The sequence below is a fragment of the Peromyscus eremicus genome, chromosome 1, assembly GCF_949786415.1.
Source record: "Peromyscus eremicus chromosome 1, PerEre_H2_v1, whole genome shotgun sequence".
Lineage (NCBI taxonomy): Eukaryota > Metazoa > Chordata > Mammalia > Rodentia > Cricetidae > Peromyscus > Peromyscus eremicus.
The window spans coordinates 39,213,294-39,231,507 of NC_081416.1; the positions used below are offsets into that span (position 1 = coordinate 39,213,294).

The 18,214-nt window shown below is 39.7% G+C and overlaps 1 protein-coding gene across 1 annotated transcript in view; it reads right to left on the reverse strand.

The window, feature by feature from the left end:
• The window catches only part of LOC131908666 (transient receptor potential cation channel subfamily M member 3-like), a 176,253-nt gene that overhangs the window by 25,342 nt on the left and 132,697 nt on the right, over positions 1-18,214 (reverse strand). Inside the window, exon 7 of the mRNA XM_059259703.1 lies at positions 2,691-2,763. Coding sequence (XP_059115686.1) covers positions 2,691-2,763 — 73 coding nt within the window. The remainder of the gene's footprint in view (positions 1-2,690; positions 2,764-18,214) is intronic.

Below are 18,214 nucleotides of genomic sequence, written 5' to 3' on the forward strand. Positions count from 1 at the left end.
ATTGAAAATTAAATGTAATTGTGAAAATTAAGTGGTAAGCCTATTACCTGCCTTGGCTACACACATAGGAGGAATACAATAAACTTAAGAATCTAAAATGGATGTAATTATGTATATCTGCTTGATCATCAAAGAAGCCAGCCAAAGAGATGCCTGATTCCCTTTCCAAATCAAGTAGGTCAGTATCGGGGGCATTTAGAAGTCTTTGCAAAATAGAGTTGACACACTATAATCATTTAATGGCACAAATTCCCGTTAGCATAACTGCTGCATAAATAATGTTCATTATAGTGATTAGAAACGTTAATTTCTTAGAGCAATCAAAATTTTCTTTCATCTCCTATAGCAGCAGTTTTTAAGCTGCAGGTTTATGACCCATGAAATCAATTTAGTAGAGTACAATCAGCATCCAGGAAATAGATTAAAAGAGAAAATATTCAATTTCCTTGCCTCTTGTCCATGTAAACATCATCCCAGATACCTTAATTTCAATTTTTCAAAGTGCAATATGTATAACTACTTGATTATGACATAAACTGTATTTCATTTTGTAAAATATCATGCTAAAAAAAGTTGGAAGACAGGTATTCTACAGTATGACAAACAAATTCTAGGGCTAACCTGAAGATGATGCGTAATTTCTAGTTTCACAAATTGTTAGAAACAAGTTTTTTTTTTTTTGAATAGTCATGGTCACTATGGTTTTTTTTTTTTTTTTTTTTTTTTTTTTTTTTTTTTTTTTACTGATACTTAGATTCCCCCTTCCCATTTACTATGAAATTTGTTCACGGCATTTGTTGTTGTCAGTGGAATGGGGAATATCTTGGTGTCTGTATGAGCTCTCAGGTTTGGACTGAACCCTTCGCTAGCCAGCTCCTCTTGGGCACACTCTGACTGGCTCCATACCTCAGCTTCCTTACTTATAAGTGATTAACTGGTAGGCTCACTATTGTGCAGAATCAATGAATGAATGCACTAAAAGCTCTTTACAGTGCTGGGCACATAGTGAGTCTTCAACAAACATTGCTTACTGATACTATTATTTTCCTCATTATCTTTATATGAGAATAGAAAATATCAGAGTTTCTTGCATCAAAGTTTTATCTTTGCCTCCAATAAAGGTAGCATAAAGCCCAGAGTGTATCTTGTGGCTCAGCCTAAGCATGGCCCTCCACGCGGTTAATTCTCCTTCCCAGCATTTATATTTGTAGTTGAAATGAAACGTCTTACAGAAATGTTCAAGCTGGGGTACAGCACACACTATGAGGGGTTGGGAATCTCCTGAAATGTGATCAGGTGTCTGGTGACTGCATATAGACACTCAGCGAATGGGCAGGGAAGCCTGGCTATCACGTTTGTCTAAGGGTCTCATGTTGTATAGTGATGAGTCAGGTATGGTGGACCTAAGTCCAGGCCTAATAATAGTTTTCATTATTCAGCAGGTTACTTCACCTTTGTAACTTTTATTACTCCACTGGCAAAGGGAGATTAAATTAATTCCTGCATCACATAGTTGTCTCTATGATTGTTTACCGTAGTTGTAAAGAGCTTGGTACAGTCACTGCCACATACCAAGTCCTCAAGAGAACAGTGATTGTGAAAGAGGAGTAATATACTAGAGACAGAGAATGAAGTAACTTCCCCTTTAACTATGAATTATACAACACCGATTCTATCACTGGATCGCTGAGTAATTCATTCACTTCTTTATCTAACAGAAACTGAATGCTGCATGAATGGGGAATTAAGTACAGTGCCTAGAAGGTGAACGATTAAGACAGTTTTTCTGCTCTCATTGAGTTTATAATCTATGGAGGTCATGGGTGGACAATGACTAGCCAGGTGATAAGTGCTGCTGCAGATGCGTTATAGAGCTAAGTGAGGACTCAGATGTTTGCAACTGAGAACCACATTTGGAAACATTTATGGTTTATTTGAGAACTGAACAGTCCTAACTTTATTCTGTTAATATTAATTTATTAAAAGTTTTGCCAAGTATAATTTGCTTATTAAGGTGTACTAAAGAGGAGATTTAATGTATAGAAACTGGAGGAAACTGGCCTTTACTTGGATATGGCTCCAAGGATGAGGGCAGGTAGTGAGACATCTTTGAAGGACTGGGGTTAGAGAGTAGGACAAATATCCACCTTATAAATTAAAAACCAATAACCCAAGTATTCCTGTGCATGTTAAGCAGGGACCTTAGAGGTCTGTCTGATGCTCAGTTATAACAAGGAGTATAGGCTAAGTTTTTATTTCTTTCTGCTTTCCTCTTAATGATATTTGACTTTTAATTTTAATATATATACACACACATTTAATTTTAATATGTACATCTACACCCACATCCATGTAGATGGCTTTGAAAATAAAGTAGTAATAATAATTACTAAATAAATTCAGATAACTTAGTATTTTACATATTGCATTAACATTTTTCATTTAAATTTTTATGATTCAATGTACCTGAGTTATATCGTATTCATAACTTACAAAATTGAGTCATATGCAACATGTCTGCATTAGAAGACTTCAATAGTGGTAACAGTGTCTTACACGATGGGTCATTGGGCTGTCAGTAATTAGATGTGACACAAAATCATTTGGGGTTATGTCCATTAATAGGAGACATAAGGTGTCTCTATCCATTTAAATTACTTTTTGTATTATGTGGATAGAGGAACTCTTACCTTTGAGTAATGCTGTCAGGATAGCTAAATCAATGTCTTGGTGGCCTTCTGATCCCATTCGAAATACTGTGATCTGCAATTTGAGACAAGGAGACGATTAACAACACATTTTTCCTCCAGAGAGAATTCAAATCAATGAAACCACTTCTGAGCAGTGACTATTTCACTATCTCTGAAGTAGGATCTTAACCATAGGGCAAGCATACATAATGAGGATTAGAGGAGTGGACACTGCCATTCATTAAGAGAGATGTGTCAATAGTCTCCAAATGGGGACTGTCTTACACCACTGTGTGGATAGTGGTTATCAAGCAAGACTTTCAGGATTCACAAAATATGTAAATTGTAACACAACCGTGAGTGAGGAACTGTGCTTAAAGATAGATGGTCACTATGTTCTGTAGAAAATGGTCCACATATGTACACTATAACCATTTCTACACTTACTCCTTAGCAATCATCTGTGTTGGTTGGTTTTTGTCAACTTGACACAGGCTAGACATATCTGGGAAGAAGAATTCTTCACTGAGAAAGTGCCTCCAAAAGATTGTCCTGTAGATGAGTCTGGAGGGTATTTTCTTGATTAATGATTGATGTGAAAGGACCCAAGCCACTGTGCACAGTACATTCCTGGGCAGGTAGTCCTGGGGTATACAATAAAGTAGGCTTCTGGAGTTGGAGAGATGGGTCAGTGGTTAAAAGCTCTGGTTGCTTTTCTAGAGGATCAATTTCAATTCTCAGCACCCACATGAGCTCACAACTGTTTGTATCTCCAGTTCCAAGGACCTGACATCCTCTTCTGGACTCTGTAGGCACCAAACATGCATGTGGTACACAGAAATACATGTATGCAAAACACTCATGTATACAAAATAAAATAATAATAAATAAAAAAGAAAAAGAAACTAGGCTGAAAAGCAAGCCAGGAGGAGTAAGCCAAGATTCTTCTGTGGTCTTTGCTTCAGTTCCTGCCTCCACATTCCTGTCTTGAGTTCCTGCCCTTATTTTACTCAGTGATGGAGTGTGATCTGGGGTTTGCAACCTGAAATAAACACTTTCTTCACCTAGTTGCTTTTGGTCATGGTATTTTATCCGCAATAAAAACCTTAACTAAGACATCATTCAAGGGTTTTGACATTGGGATGCATATCACTGTTCAGCCTTCTCAGTGACTTTGAATATCCTTTAGAATAATCTAGCACTATATCCAGATGGTAAGAAATGGCAGTAAAGTAACATCTTTTTCTTGGTAATATAGGAGAGAAACATAGTCTCTGGGGGAGAATAACAGGAAGGAGAGAGAGGAAAAATCAGTGAGGAACTAATTCTTCCATGAGACTTGACTGTTGGCAAGAGGAAGAGCTGGGAGACTCATTCTAAAGGAGATGTTTTTACTAGCAATTGTTACTGCTACCATGAACTAGCGATTGGGAATAATATCTACTTTCATGACACTGGAGAATTCCCCTCATAACCTTAAACTTTGCTGACATTAAAAGAAAGTCCCAAGAAATTTTATTTGCATGCATTCACCAAAGGCCCGGGTTTATGTTTCTAGGAGGGATCTTGGATGGGCACACAGGAAACACTGGTGTCCATATTGATGTGCAGCACAGGACTTGTTTCTATTGTGTGCCCTGAGAAGTGCGTCTCCTCAGACGTCTTTCTTTTTCGCTTTGTAGAATGCTGACTACAGAGAGAAAGTTTCCAGGATTAAAAGGCAAAGACAAGCAGCTTTAGTCCGTGGCATGGGCATTGTGTTTTAGAGGTAGAATTCAACTGGAAGAGGAAGAAAGGGCAGAAGGACACATGTCCCAGGAAAGAGTAGGACTCATTAGTGAATAACTCAGGAAAGGGTACCTCATCTATACTCCAACTGGTTGTTGGAGATGACAGTGATTTGTGGTTAAATATCATTGGTTTCTAGCAGGGATGAACTAAAGGATGGTTTTGGAGCAAAAATTGGCATGAAAAACTTAGTGAAGGATTTTTGTAACAGAGCAAGGCTTAATCTATTTTAAGGAATCTTCTTGCCATCTTCATAAAGAGTTAGTGAAGATTATAATGGGAAAGTATAAACTTTGCTGAAGGACAGGGAAGATTGCAAAATGATGCACGCCCTTAGTTAAGCGATCAGAAAGTACAATTAAAAAGAGATCCACAGCCAAACACCAGGACGAACTCCAGGAGTCCAGTTGAAGAGGGAGAAGAGGGATTCTATGAGCAAGGGGCATCAAGATCATGAAGGGGAAACCTACAGAGACGACCAAACCAAACTAGTGGGAACTCATGAAATTTAGAACAGCTGTGGAGGCTGCATGGGACTAGACTACGCCCTCTACATAGCAAGACGGATGTGTAGCATGATCTGCTTAAGGGGGCCCTGGCAGTAGAATCAGAATCTATCTCTGATGCATGAGCAGGCCTTTTGGAGCCCACTTCTATGATGGGACACCTCACACAGCCTTGAGGCAGGGGGAGGGGCTTGGACCTGTCTCTACTAAATGTACCTTCTCATGGGAGGCCTTACCTTCTTGTAGGACGGAATGGGGAGGGGTGGGTTGGGATGGGGAGGCTAGAGGGGCAGGAGGATGGAAGAGGGGGATCTTTGGTATGTAAAACAAATAGAATTTTTTCTTAATTAAAAAAATAAATGCCTTTAGCAAATTATAAAAAAAAATAGGCCACTGTTCAGTAACTGAATTTACAGTTGGTTATAATTTCAGTAAAAACCCCAAAAGTGGTTTTGTGGCTTTGATAAAGTGATTCTAGAATTCAAATCTTCATAGTCAGGCATAATTGCCATAGAATAGTTTACCAAATCACAGAATTTAAAAGCAGTATGATTTTGGAATTGGGAGCAGTGAGTAAATTATGAAATAGAATACAACCTGGGGACATTCCAACACACGTGTGAGCTAGAATATAACCAGGGACATTCCTACACATGTGTGAGCTAGAATACAACCCAGGACATTCCTACACACGTTTGAGCTAGAATACAACCCGGGGACATTCCTACACACGTGTGAGCTAGAATACAACCTGGGGACATTCCTACACACGTGTGAGCTAGAATACAACGTGGGGACATTCCTACACACATGTGAGCATTTGTGGCCAGACAAAAGGGTCATTGGAAGTCGGGGGGAGGAAGCCACTTGTTTTCTCCCTTCTCTTCTCCTTTCTTTCCCCCTTTTCTTCCCACCCCCTGTTTTGCTCTCCTCTCTTTTCTTTAGGAAAAGGGTCATGCTTTGCTGCTGGTTGCAAAGTCACAATCTGTGGCCTCAGCTCCCTGGATACCCAGGACTGTGGCTTTGAATCTCCGCCCTGAACAATAAGTGATGCTGGGACACTGCGTGTTTCTATTTAAAAATCTGAATTTCTTTTCTACCTCACAAGTCATACAGACAAAATTACAGATGGATTCGATATGCAAAAATGTATAAAAATTTATATAAAATACAGGAGAATATCATAATAGGTAAAGATTTTTCTCATATAATTAAATTCTTAGATTTATTCCCAGAATCAATATAAAAGTACAGATCATATACATTCACATATTATTTTTGTGTTTCATGGTGCTTTCAAAATAGTTTTTAAAAATATATGCCACATTTTAAAATTTTATTTTTGAGATATTTTAATTATAACATTTCTCCTTTCTATTTCTTCCCTCCAGACCCTCCCAGATAACCTTCCTTGCTCTCCATAAAATTCCTGGTTTATTTTCAACTAATTGTTATTGCATTTATGTAAATGTATATGCATATTTATCCCTAAATATTGTCTCCTAGCAATATCAGAAGTTACACCCCTAAAATCTCACCAACATGACTGTCTAAACATGTTCTAAAAATAGTTATTTTAGAGCTATTGATCCTAGCTGTTATATGCTTTGATTAGATAATCTTCTATGACTTTTTTTTAATGCCTGGAGTCTACTAAAATATGTCCTCTTTATGGAGCATGGCACTTCAGTTATGCTTATTTTATCTAAATGTGCCATATAATAACCCTCCTTCCATGTCCCATCCATGGTTTTATTGGTTGACTTCCCTAAATCCTTATGTTGAAACCTAAGGCCAGTGTGATGCCTATAGGACGCAGGGTTTTAGGTCTTGATTAATGATTGCCATAAATTAGTATCATTATAAGAGAGCCCATAGAGAACTACCTCATTCCTTTACTACGTGAAGACACAGTCAGAAGGTGCCACTTAGGAACCAGAAAGTGGCCTCTACATCTGTGGCACCTTGATTCTGGACTTCTTATCATCAGAAGTAAATTTCCACTATGTATAAGACACCTATGTTATAGTATTTTGTTATAGCAGCCTGGGTGGACTATGACAACCCTTTTCCCAGTTAGAGAAAGTCCTGTTTTGGGGGGGGCATTTTCTATGTGTCAGGAATAGTGATATGTATTTTCAAATACACTATCTGCAATTTCTCATTTTATATAAAAAAATGTGTCCATCTACATAAAGATGAACATACAAAATACACAATCAACAAATCATTGCTATGAATATTTAGATTAGATGGAAAAATTAATAAGGCTTAATTATCCATGCCTAGAACTCCTAAATATCTATTCAAAGCTGATCATAGAGCCACTTAATAAATCAGATAATAGCCTTGCACAAAACAAGTGATAAAAGCACATTTCAGTGTTGGTGGAGGACAGCTGACTGTGGATTTGGCACTAGGAATGTGTGACTGTCACAAAGCTTCATGTGAACAGGGGACAGACACCTGACATATGGACTTTGGTTCTGTCACTGTAGCATTCAGGTCCTCTGTGTGACTTTGGGCACTTCGTGCACATTCTGGGATAGAGGAAGCATTCCAAAGAGTGCTTAACTAACAATGGAGATATTTAATTTCCATGAAGAGAAAGCTATGTTAGACACCCAAAAGGTTAGCTGAATCTCCATGGTGAGTTACTGTTGCACGCTACTGCACACAGCAATCTCCTCTGTCTATAAGGTGGGATAATAATAATTCTTGCCTATTTTCACTTACATAGGAAATAAACTGTGTAGGATTTTCTAGCAAACAATCCTAAGTTGTGTCACTACAATGGAGAGAATAGATGGAACCATAGATCGTTAAATTACCAGTTGCCTCAGACATCTTCTGCCTGCCTAATCAGAGACAAAGTAGCTTGGTGAAGGTCACATGAAAGTTAGAAGGAGAACTCTGAAATTGAGGAGCACCTGCTCTTACCACCCATCCCGTCTAAATAGTAAGACGTGAAGGGAGGAAGAACAGTATTACCACCTGCCTCTTTTGTACCAGCTTATGTCTGGAGGTCAGAGCCTGGGATGACCATGAGGTGGAGGACGTGAACTGAATGGCCTTCTGTTCTGGTTTGAGTTTGAGATGTTCTTCCATAGGCTCATGCATTGAAGGCTTGGTTCTCTGGCATTATTCTGTGGTGTGTTAGGAACATGAGTTGGCTGGGCACAGGTGGGGGAAGCAGGTCACTGGGGAGTGTATCTCGGGCTCTGTCTTGTTCTGTGGTCCCTCTTTTTGCTCCTGGCTGTCGTGAGGTGATTAGCTTTTTCTGCCACAACCCTGCCATGGTGTTCTCTCTCTGTCTCACAGCAGCTGTCTCATGTACAGCCAGCTGACCATGGACTGAAATAATGAGGTAAAGTAAACATCTCCTTTAATTTTTTTCCCCTCAGGTATTTATCACAGAGATAAAAGACTAAGACACCTTCATAGGTACTTGAAATAAAAAATATATAAGAAAAATGACCAAAAAAAAAAACCCATCTATGTGGTATATTTGAATTATGGTCACAGCTGGATCTCTGGAAGGGGCTTCCGGGAGGAGGTGTGTGCTGACTTAGGTTTTTATACAGGGTCTCCTTCTGCATAGCCATCTGGCTATTGAACCTAGCATTATTGATGACCTCATAGATTCCAGGTGGAAGATGAGAAGCAGCTGTATCATGTTCTAAACTCAAGAAGGGATGCTGGAACAGGAGAAAATTTGCATCCTGCTGGAGAAGGAATCTGAGGGCTGAAGTGGTAATTTGGCTAATTGTTTAAGTTTAACTCCAGGGCTGGATGGCATGAAAGACATCATGCGTTAAACATTTAACTGATGGCAAGATAAGGAATTCAGGGTAGCATTTGAGCTCGTTATTTAAAAGAATGAAAAAATGCAATATCAAATTGGATTCTTTGCACATCTGACCTGCTCATCTTTCCAATGCCTAAACCTCACTGCATAATTAGAGATCACATTTCAGATGGAAACCCTCCTGATGCACTAAACTGGCATGTTAAATTTACCCTGAAATGTACACTTATCAGGTTTTCATAGCAACAGATGTGGATTGGGGGAGGGGAACAGATGAGTGAGGAGTTTCTAAGGGGTTTATGGGAGAGGCTTGTAGAGGTGCATGGTGTTGTTATCAAGGAGCTTGAGATGGCGTTGTCATGCAAGGGCTTTGTGGACTTTTTTTTTTAATTGAAGTGTGGGCATGGTTGCTTCCTTGTCCATGTGGTATCCTGGAATGCTGGTGTTGAAGAACACAGAGACCTGGGACTGACACTCTGAGTAAGGGAGCCTTCAGAGGACACCAAAGAAGCTCCAAGGAGAGCTGGGGACTCCAAAGACATGTTTTATATTATAATTTCCTTTGACTGACCTGAGATGTTAGATTGTTATCACTGTCCTAAAACTATTAAAATGTGAAATGAAAATGTTGTGAAAATTAATTGCATCGAGCCATCTTCTACCACTTCCAGGGTTGACAGCTTTAGATGCTACTTTATACTCTGCTTCTCCACTTGGCAGCTGAAGAACAATGCTCTCAGCTGCAGAGGTAGGCGTCATGACTTGTCACTGACCTAATGTTTCGTTATATGCGTGGACTGTAGTGAATTTAGCCACTATCCCAAGGTAGATTTCTGTCGTCTGCCATTGCAACATTGTTCCGGTGAATATCCTCATGAATATGGGGATGAGGGGTGTGCATCTGTAGGTTAAAGCTTGCAGAGCAAAATTTCCTGGCCCAGCTGCTCCGAGGGAAAGTGCCTTCATTTGCTGCTCTGATTTTGTCTATAATGTTTTTACTCTCTCCTTTGTGTATTTTGATTCTCATGATATCTGAAAAGAACATTTAACTTTACTTTTCTCCCGTAATCATTTTGAAACACTAGTTTCTTTCTTTCTTTCTTCCTTTCTTCCTTTCTTTCTTTCTTTCTTTCTTTCTTTCTTTCTTTCTTTCTTTCTTTCTTTCTTTTTCTTTTTTTTTTTTTTGAGACCGGCTTTGTCTGTGTAACATTCCTGGCTGTCTGTCCTGGAACTCACTCTGTAGACCAGGCTGGCCTCGAACTCACTGAGATCCACCTGCCTCTGCCTCCCGAGTGCTGGGATTAAAGGCACATGCCACCATGCCCAGCCTAGTTTCTTGTTTTTAATTCAGAAGTTACTGAAAAAAAAACTTGTTCCTTCACATAGTATCCTCTTCTCTCCACCTACATGCTAACATAAAAGAAAAAAAAATTTAAAATGTGCTTATATTTTGGTTCGTTTGTCTCCTTTTGTCATTTGAGGGGCAGAAAAGGAGATACCCAAGTGTCTCACTTTATCAAAAATCACAAACATAAGTGTAATAGAAAACGTAAACTAAATAGAATTATTTTATAGATAATTAGCAAAGGCTGATTTTTTTTCTTACTTACTATAACATTGACATTTTCAACATGAACACTAACTCTAGCGCTTGTCTGACACGGCTGCTTACACTTTCAAAGCATTATGGGATACAGGAAGACTAACCCAGTTTACCAGATACAAAAGAACAAATGTATAAACCCTTTCCTTAAAAAACATTTCCCCCCACATTCAGCTTTCTTATGGACAAATTACCTGAGCTTAGATAAAATTACGGCTTTCATATGAAAGAGAAGTGGAGTTTAGAAATTTACACTCGCCAGGCCGTGGTGGCGCACGCCTTTAATCTCAGCACTCGGGAGGCAGAGCCAGGCGGATCTCTGTGAGTTCGAGGCCAGCCTGGTCTACAGAGCGAGAGCCAGGACAGGCACCAAAACTACACAGAGAAACCCTGTCTCGAAAAAAAACCAAAAAACAAAAAACAAAAAACAAAAAAAAAAAAAAAGAAAGAAAAGAAATTTACACTCTCCCCTTATTTTCTGCCCTTTCAACCTGGCTGCCAACCAGCTTCACTGCTTCCCTTCATTTTCATCTTGTGTCCCCTTTAAAGTCACAAATTTGATCACTGTACTTCTCACTCGCGAGTCGTGCGTAGTATTGATTCACTGGGCTGCTTTGCGGAGCCTCTCTGCCCAGTCTGCCGAGTGTGGAGGATGCAGGGAGCAGATAAGATCCGTGCTCTCCAGAGCTGCCATCCTGACAATGGGAAATGAGGGAGTAGGTGCAATGTGTGATGCCCTGCTGTGCAAGGTTCTGTTCTCTCTGTTCCTGCCCTCACAGCCTTGGTTCAGCCTGTAGCATCTTTCATTTTGTGGTGATTCTGATCCTATCTCTCATATCCTGCTTCTTTCCCATGAGGCTAGTCATACAGTCTTCCGTATTAACTTTTTGAGTGGCTTGCATCCCTGTAGAAGGCAGAGATTCTTAGCAGGGCATTCACGCATTGCTGGCATCGTGCTCCCAGCTTGTTTTTGAACCTTTCTTGCTGACTGCCCACTCGTTGTCATGCCCCTTGTTACCATCTCCACCGTCACAGCCACAACCCATGCCCACATGCCAGACATCCCACTGTGCGGGGCAACCTGCTTCTTTTTTGAGACTATGTTTTCGTTTCTCGGCTTTTGCCCATTGAGAAGATTCTTAGCAGATTTTTTTCCCTTTCCTTGCTGAACTAACTATAGGTCTGTGCTATGGTTGCGAGACTGAACAGGTCTTATGTGAAGGAGGGTAGGGTGTGTGACTTAAATGCATTGTTTACTAAGACTTGGTATAAATAAGAGATTTGGAGAGCTGCAGCAGCATAAGATACCCCAAAATACCTTTCACTAAGGTGTCTAAATCCTTGGTTCCATGTATATTAGACTACACTCAATACAGGAAAAAGACTCAAGGTAAAAATATACGACACGGAAATGCAGCAGAAACATAAAATGACTTAGGGGGCCTAATTCCCTTTTTCTTGGAAATAAACAGGCCTTTTCTCACTGTGAAAATAACAAAATAGAGAGAGTGCGTGCCACTGAATTAATCATGGACTCTCCATTTTTAAAATCCAATAAGTCTCAGGTCAAACGGGAAAAAGGTATGGAAGAATATACTGGGAAAATTAAACTGACTCACTGTCCAAGTACCTATTTATCAGCTTAATTTGTGACATATTTCTGTCACAGTGGGCATCAAATCTGTGAAAACAGACATAGATATTGAGTAGAGCTTTTGAAAATGAAAATAACCATGATATTATACTGAAAACCGGCATAAGCTGCAAGGACACTGTGGCTCAATCGATCAGAAATAGAAAGAAACATTCCACACTCATATCCTGCTGCTAGCTGTTTGAGAGATGACATCTGAGTTTGACAAATGGTTTGTAATGTGTCTGAGAAGTTTACAGAAATGCTGTAACTACAAACAGATGATCAGCAAAGGAAATTCTTGCAGTTTCCAAAAGTCCATCTACAATAATGTTAACAATAGACTCAAGGGCACTCAAATGCCACATGAGAGTTTCCACAGAAGAAAAAATTCTACCTGGAAAGGGTGGAATCCCAGTGTCAGGAGGCTGAGGTAGGAAGGTTGCCGTGAGTTCCAGGCCAACCTGAGCTACAGAATAAAACATTGTCTCAAAAAAAAAAAAACAAAAAAAAAACAAAAACCAACAGATACCCCATCACCCTCTCCATAGGACATAACACATTTCTAAAATGTTCTGTGTTTAAATTATTACTAAATTCTGTAGAGGCTTCAGAAGAAGGGACGAATTAGACCCAGGAATTCAATCATCACAATGCAGGCTTTTATTTTATTTTATTTTTTTGGTGTTTTGAGACAGGGTTTCTCTGTGTAGTTTTGGTGCCTGTCCTGGATCTCGCTCTGTAGACCAGGCTGGCTTCAAACTCACAGAGATCTGCCTGGCTCTGCCTCCCGAGTGCTGGGATTAAAGGCATGTGCCACCACTGCCCGGCTTATTTTTAATTTTAATTTTATTTATTTTTTTTTACAGTGCTGGGGATCAAACCAAGGGCCTTGCACACACAAGACAAGTGTTCAAGACAAGTGTTCTACCACTGAGCTATGTCTCCAGCCCAGCGCCTTTTAAAGTCCATCAGGTATCATAACATTTCCTCTATGAATCACTAGTATTTAAAATGACTTGAAGCAATTGAATAATTAATAAAAATGCAAAAATATATGCTCATTAAAATATGGAATGATAAAAGGCTGTTGCCAGGGAAAACTGGAGTCTTGTTTGGCAATCAAAGGCTTCTAAGCACACAATGGCTTTAGGTTTCTTTTTGGCATTATCAGAGGTGACTTGGTACAGGGGGAGAATGATGAACCGTCAGGAATAGAATACTGGGAACCTGAAACTTGGCATTTATTTTCCAGCCTTTGGAAAGATGAACTTTTTGATAAAATTGCTAAAATCATCACTTTGTCAAAGTGACCGACTCTAGTAAGGGACATGCATATTAATGTGCAAGAAGGAAGGATATCAGAGGAAATTCAAATATAATTTTAGATAAGAAAACAAAACAGCATTGGAGACAGAAATGCAAATTTAAAATCAGAATATTAGTATCAGGTTCAGTTACTTGTACCAAGTTCCCAATGAGCCATAGCCATCCCTTAGTGTTCATGGGGACTGACCCCAGTACCTCCCATGGGTATCACACTCAGAGGATGTGCGGGTCCCCTTGATTCAACAGAATTGTGACATCTAGACTATGTATAACCTTCCACATAGGTTATGTCAACTCTAAATGAATACCTACTGCAGTGCAAATGCTTGCAAATAGCAATTTGGTTGTATTGTTCAGTGAACTATGACAAGAAGTTAAGTCTGTACATGTCCATCACAGATGCAGTTCTTTTCAAATATTTTTGGTCTGCATCTGGTTGAACCTGTGGTTGTGGGACCTGTGGATCCTGAAGGGATACTGGGCTAAGTCTCCATGGAATATTTTTGAACAAGCTTCATATTTTGCGCTGAGCTAGTTGAATACAAAGTGCTGCAGAGACAGAAATTGGGTGACACTAATATAATTCCATCATGTCCTAAAAAGGTTTTGTGTATAAATTTGCATATTGTATAGGTCAGTGATTTTTTTTTTTTTTACTTTGAAAAAGGATGTGTTGTTACATTGTGGGCTTCATCCCTTTGACCTTTGATACATAATTTGACTTAGGTTGTTTTTTAGTAGAGGATTGTCTTAGAGAATAGTCATGTCTACATCTTTGTTCATCTCTGTGTTACCCCAAGGAACCCGATAGACAGCAACTTGGCAGTTAGTTAACGAAGGGAGGTGGAGAAAGATGGGTATACTTTGTACTCTAATCTTAGATTCCCTTTTCACCTCTTTAATTCTGCCATACTTTCAAAACACTAGAGGTTTTCCCACCAAGAAATGTAGTTAAGAGGTCAGAGGTTCCTTACTACCTCCAATAGGGTGTAGTTTTCTTCTTATAAAGGTAATATGCTTGCACACCTGTCTGCTTCCTTTTCTCCCCTCCCATCTCTTTCCCTTCCCCTCCCCTCCTTGTTCTTTTCTTTCTTTCCCTTCTCTCTTCACAGAAGAGAAATAGGAGGGAGCATATTTTGAAATATTATTTTTCATGTTATATTTTCAATTAACATTATGTTTATGGATTGTTGAGAACTCTTCAAGAATATAATTTTAATATTTGCAGGATATTTTCTGATAGATATATTATAGTTCTCTCAGTCAATGCCCTATAGTTAATCAATTGCATTGCTTCTAAATGTTTTCTGTGAATAAAGATAGGATTAGAGTTTGGAGTATGGATCTTGTTCTGTATTTAGCATATAGTTCTTAGAATAAACTCTTACACACGTGGATCTTTGGCCACAACTTGTCTTAGCTAGAGATGAGTCTTAACATCAAAGTGGGTTGAAGTCAAAGGAAGCTTATGTTGTCTTTGACCCTGATTTGCTGTGCTAACACTCCAAACCCATCACTAAAAGCCGAGGGAGAGCTGCTGGTTCCAAAATGATACTGGAGAACAAACCCCTGCCTCTGTTGAAAAGCAAGCTGGATTAGAGCTTGTCTTCACTACTACCAGCCACCAGGGGGAGCTTCAGTTCTTAGTTCTCTCGCAGTTTGACATGCCTGATTTTTGTTCAGCTCTCTGAAGGCTGCTCAGGGTCTTTAGGCCATTCTGGCTTATATAACTGGGCATGTGCAAGTGAAATCATTCAGTTATCATGCTGCACGGGGACTTTTTTTTTTTTTTTTACAGGACATAAGTCATATCACAGTAAGAAAAATTTAAAATATGGGTCAGTAATTCACCCAAGGCTTCTTAAACTCATGACTGGCATATCATTCATCGTTGAAAGAGAGTGCTCCCATCCTAAAATGACATGCAGGAAGGCAGGACAAAACTTCTCAGCTGTTTCTGTGATGACGGTAAAGTGTAGGGTGTGGTGCAACTCTTCATGCAGCCCCCCCCCCCTTCTAGAGGGTGGGGACTAGATGGCGGTCTGTCATCTCCTGTCTCCCTCTTTCAGCTCTTTTCCTGATGACTGATATTTCCATGTTCACTTATCATATAAATGTGTCCTGTGCCTCACTGGATGCTAATGGGACAGATGCCATAGGACCTGCAGTCACATTTCCAGGAGGGTCTTTGTATATCTCATGACAGAATGAAAAATAAAGAATAAAGAAGTAAGTGTTATTTATATCTTGTCAGCCAACCAGATGGATAAAAATTAATTTGACCCAAGGTAGTATTTTCCATTTCAGGAAAGAGCATTGCTGGATTCATGTGCAGTTCTTCCATACATGTTTAAAAATAGGTATAAATATCTCCTGGGAGTAATACCCAGGGCCACAGATGTACTGTAATCTAACACCATATGTGCTTCTTATTGAGTTACAACAATTTTTCTGCCTTTTTTTGTAGCTGTTTTTACCCTACCCTTTTCATCATACAGGACAGAACCACATCTTTCTTCCCTTGCTTTTCTGTCATATTTCCCATGACATCACACATTTCTTTAGTAAAAACACTTCTTTGAGACATTGTCACTAGGTGAGAGATATCACAAAGGCACTATGAAGTGCTCCAGACAGAGCAGGTTCTCACTTCTCTCTTCAAGGTAGTCCAGATCCCTGGTAACAGCACCAGTGACAGTTTTCAAATTGGGTATACCAGATGTCCTTAGTTTGCCTCTCTGGGAATCTGCCCACCTGTTATTGGGTCAGCCCCACTTTTCAGACTTGGGTAGTGCAATTCCAACACTTTACAAGTGAGGGAGCTTTGAAACTAAGGAGATTAAGAATATAAATGAATATAAATTTCTGTATATATTCCATTTCTTCTTCCATGTCCAATGATAAGGAACATCAGAGACAAATGTCTTGAAGGTAGGGCATAGAAGACTCTCTGAGGGCAGGGTCTTTGATTTCCATTAGGGAGGCTTTCAGTATCATATCCAGTGGAGCACTGGACAGGAGAGTTGCTTAAATAACATTCCCTTCAGAGCCTAAAAGATTGGTTAGGTGAAAGCTTGGGAAGAAAGAACTTACTTCAGCTTGGGTCTCCACCTTTAGTTCATGGGTTTTCTCTCTATTGGTTGCAGGATGAGGTTAGTTTAGTTTGGCGAATGTCCAGTGCTGAAGGGTTCTGGCATAATGTTCTTATGTCTCAGAATCAAATAAGTTTGACTGGTGGTTGCTGGGGCTCTCTTTTGCCCTAGAGGCTATACATCTTTGTTTGTTCTCAGAATGGCAAAAAATAAGCACCATGATATCCCAGCACAACCTCTTATCTGATACATTAATTCCCCAACAAAATTGGAAGAAGAAATCTTGATTTTTATGGGTGGTACCAACTGAAAAAATCACATTTGCTGTCTTATATAGTCCGTTCAATGGTTTAGGGAAATTTTTGGTTTAAACATCTCCCCCCTTATGCTGTGTGATGATTCCGTAATCTTGTTCTCTGCAACAAAAATCATATTGTTGATAGCAGCTCATGCTGGCATGTGACAATCCTTCTTCCACTCAGAAAAACTTATCGTTCTTCAGCTCATACTGCCCTATCTGTGCCCAGGGACAAGGAATCTCCACTGTGAACACTGGCATGTACACAGTCTGGCTCTACTCCTTCCCAATATCTAGGCAGCACAGTCTGTGTTCTCTTGAGATGACAGACCATGAGCAGAACATGGACTTTGGACAAGGTGGACTGAGGAGGGGATGATGCTAGCTAATAGATGCATACCTTGTGTCACCCATGGTCCCTCTCTGAGCTTCAGTACCTTCCTATATGAGTAAAATGGGGGCAACTCTTTATCTTAGTATTGCTGAACAGTTTGATGTGGAGTTGGTTTCTACCATCAGGCATGGGTGTGGGTCATGGCAATTCACCTCCCTCTGCTCTCCTTGCAGGTTTCTCATATTCCTCTCTCTTCTCTCGGATGGCCTGCTCCATCCCAAAACTCTGCCTGGCTTTCAGCTCTTTGCTATTTGGGACAGGACTCAAGCATTACTTCTTGCATGCCCATCTTGGTGACTGTGACAATTTCCCTATCCCAATGCAGAGACTCTGGCAGCATTACATTGGTACTACCAATGATTGTTCATTATGCATTTGCAATATCTCCAACACTGCACACATGTCACTATCATGACTTCAGCCAGGCTAGCAATACCCATCACTAGTTATTATCACTGACCCTATTTCACAGCTTGAAAATGTATGGAAGGTCATGCAGTTAAGAGAGGCTGAGGCACACTGGAGACTATACTCTTGTGACCTTGCTACAGTAAAATTCCAGATTGAATGTTTGTATTGCTTATGATTAACCTGCAAATCTACACGCAAAATGAGTCCAGAGTTGCTGAGGTTTGAGTTCCTCTAAGGTGAGGCACTGAGCATGGATATCTTTACTGGTGTGACTGGGGACATTGAGAGGGAACTGTACCTGGGCTCTGGGTAAGAAATATTGCAAAGACACGCCCACACTGTGACCAGATCCTGGTCAGCCCTGCCTGAACCCAATTGGGTCAGCTTACCTATGGCTGAAAAGTATAGACCATAAGAAATAGTATTTTTATTATGAGAGAAGCAAACCTTCCTGGCCTTGTGGATGATTAGAAACTCATGGGTGGTAGATGTGTGAGGCTAGTGCTCGGACTTTGTGGAGTGTGTATTTGCCCCAAGATAATCCCGTTTTGTTTCCTTGAGTTAATATATTTGAAAGCATTTGTAAATGGAGCTATATGATTATATCATTGCATGTTTATTATTGTCTTAAACAAAGACAAATAACAGAGAGCAAATAAATG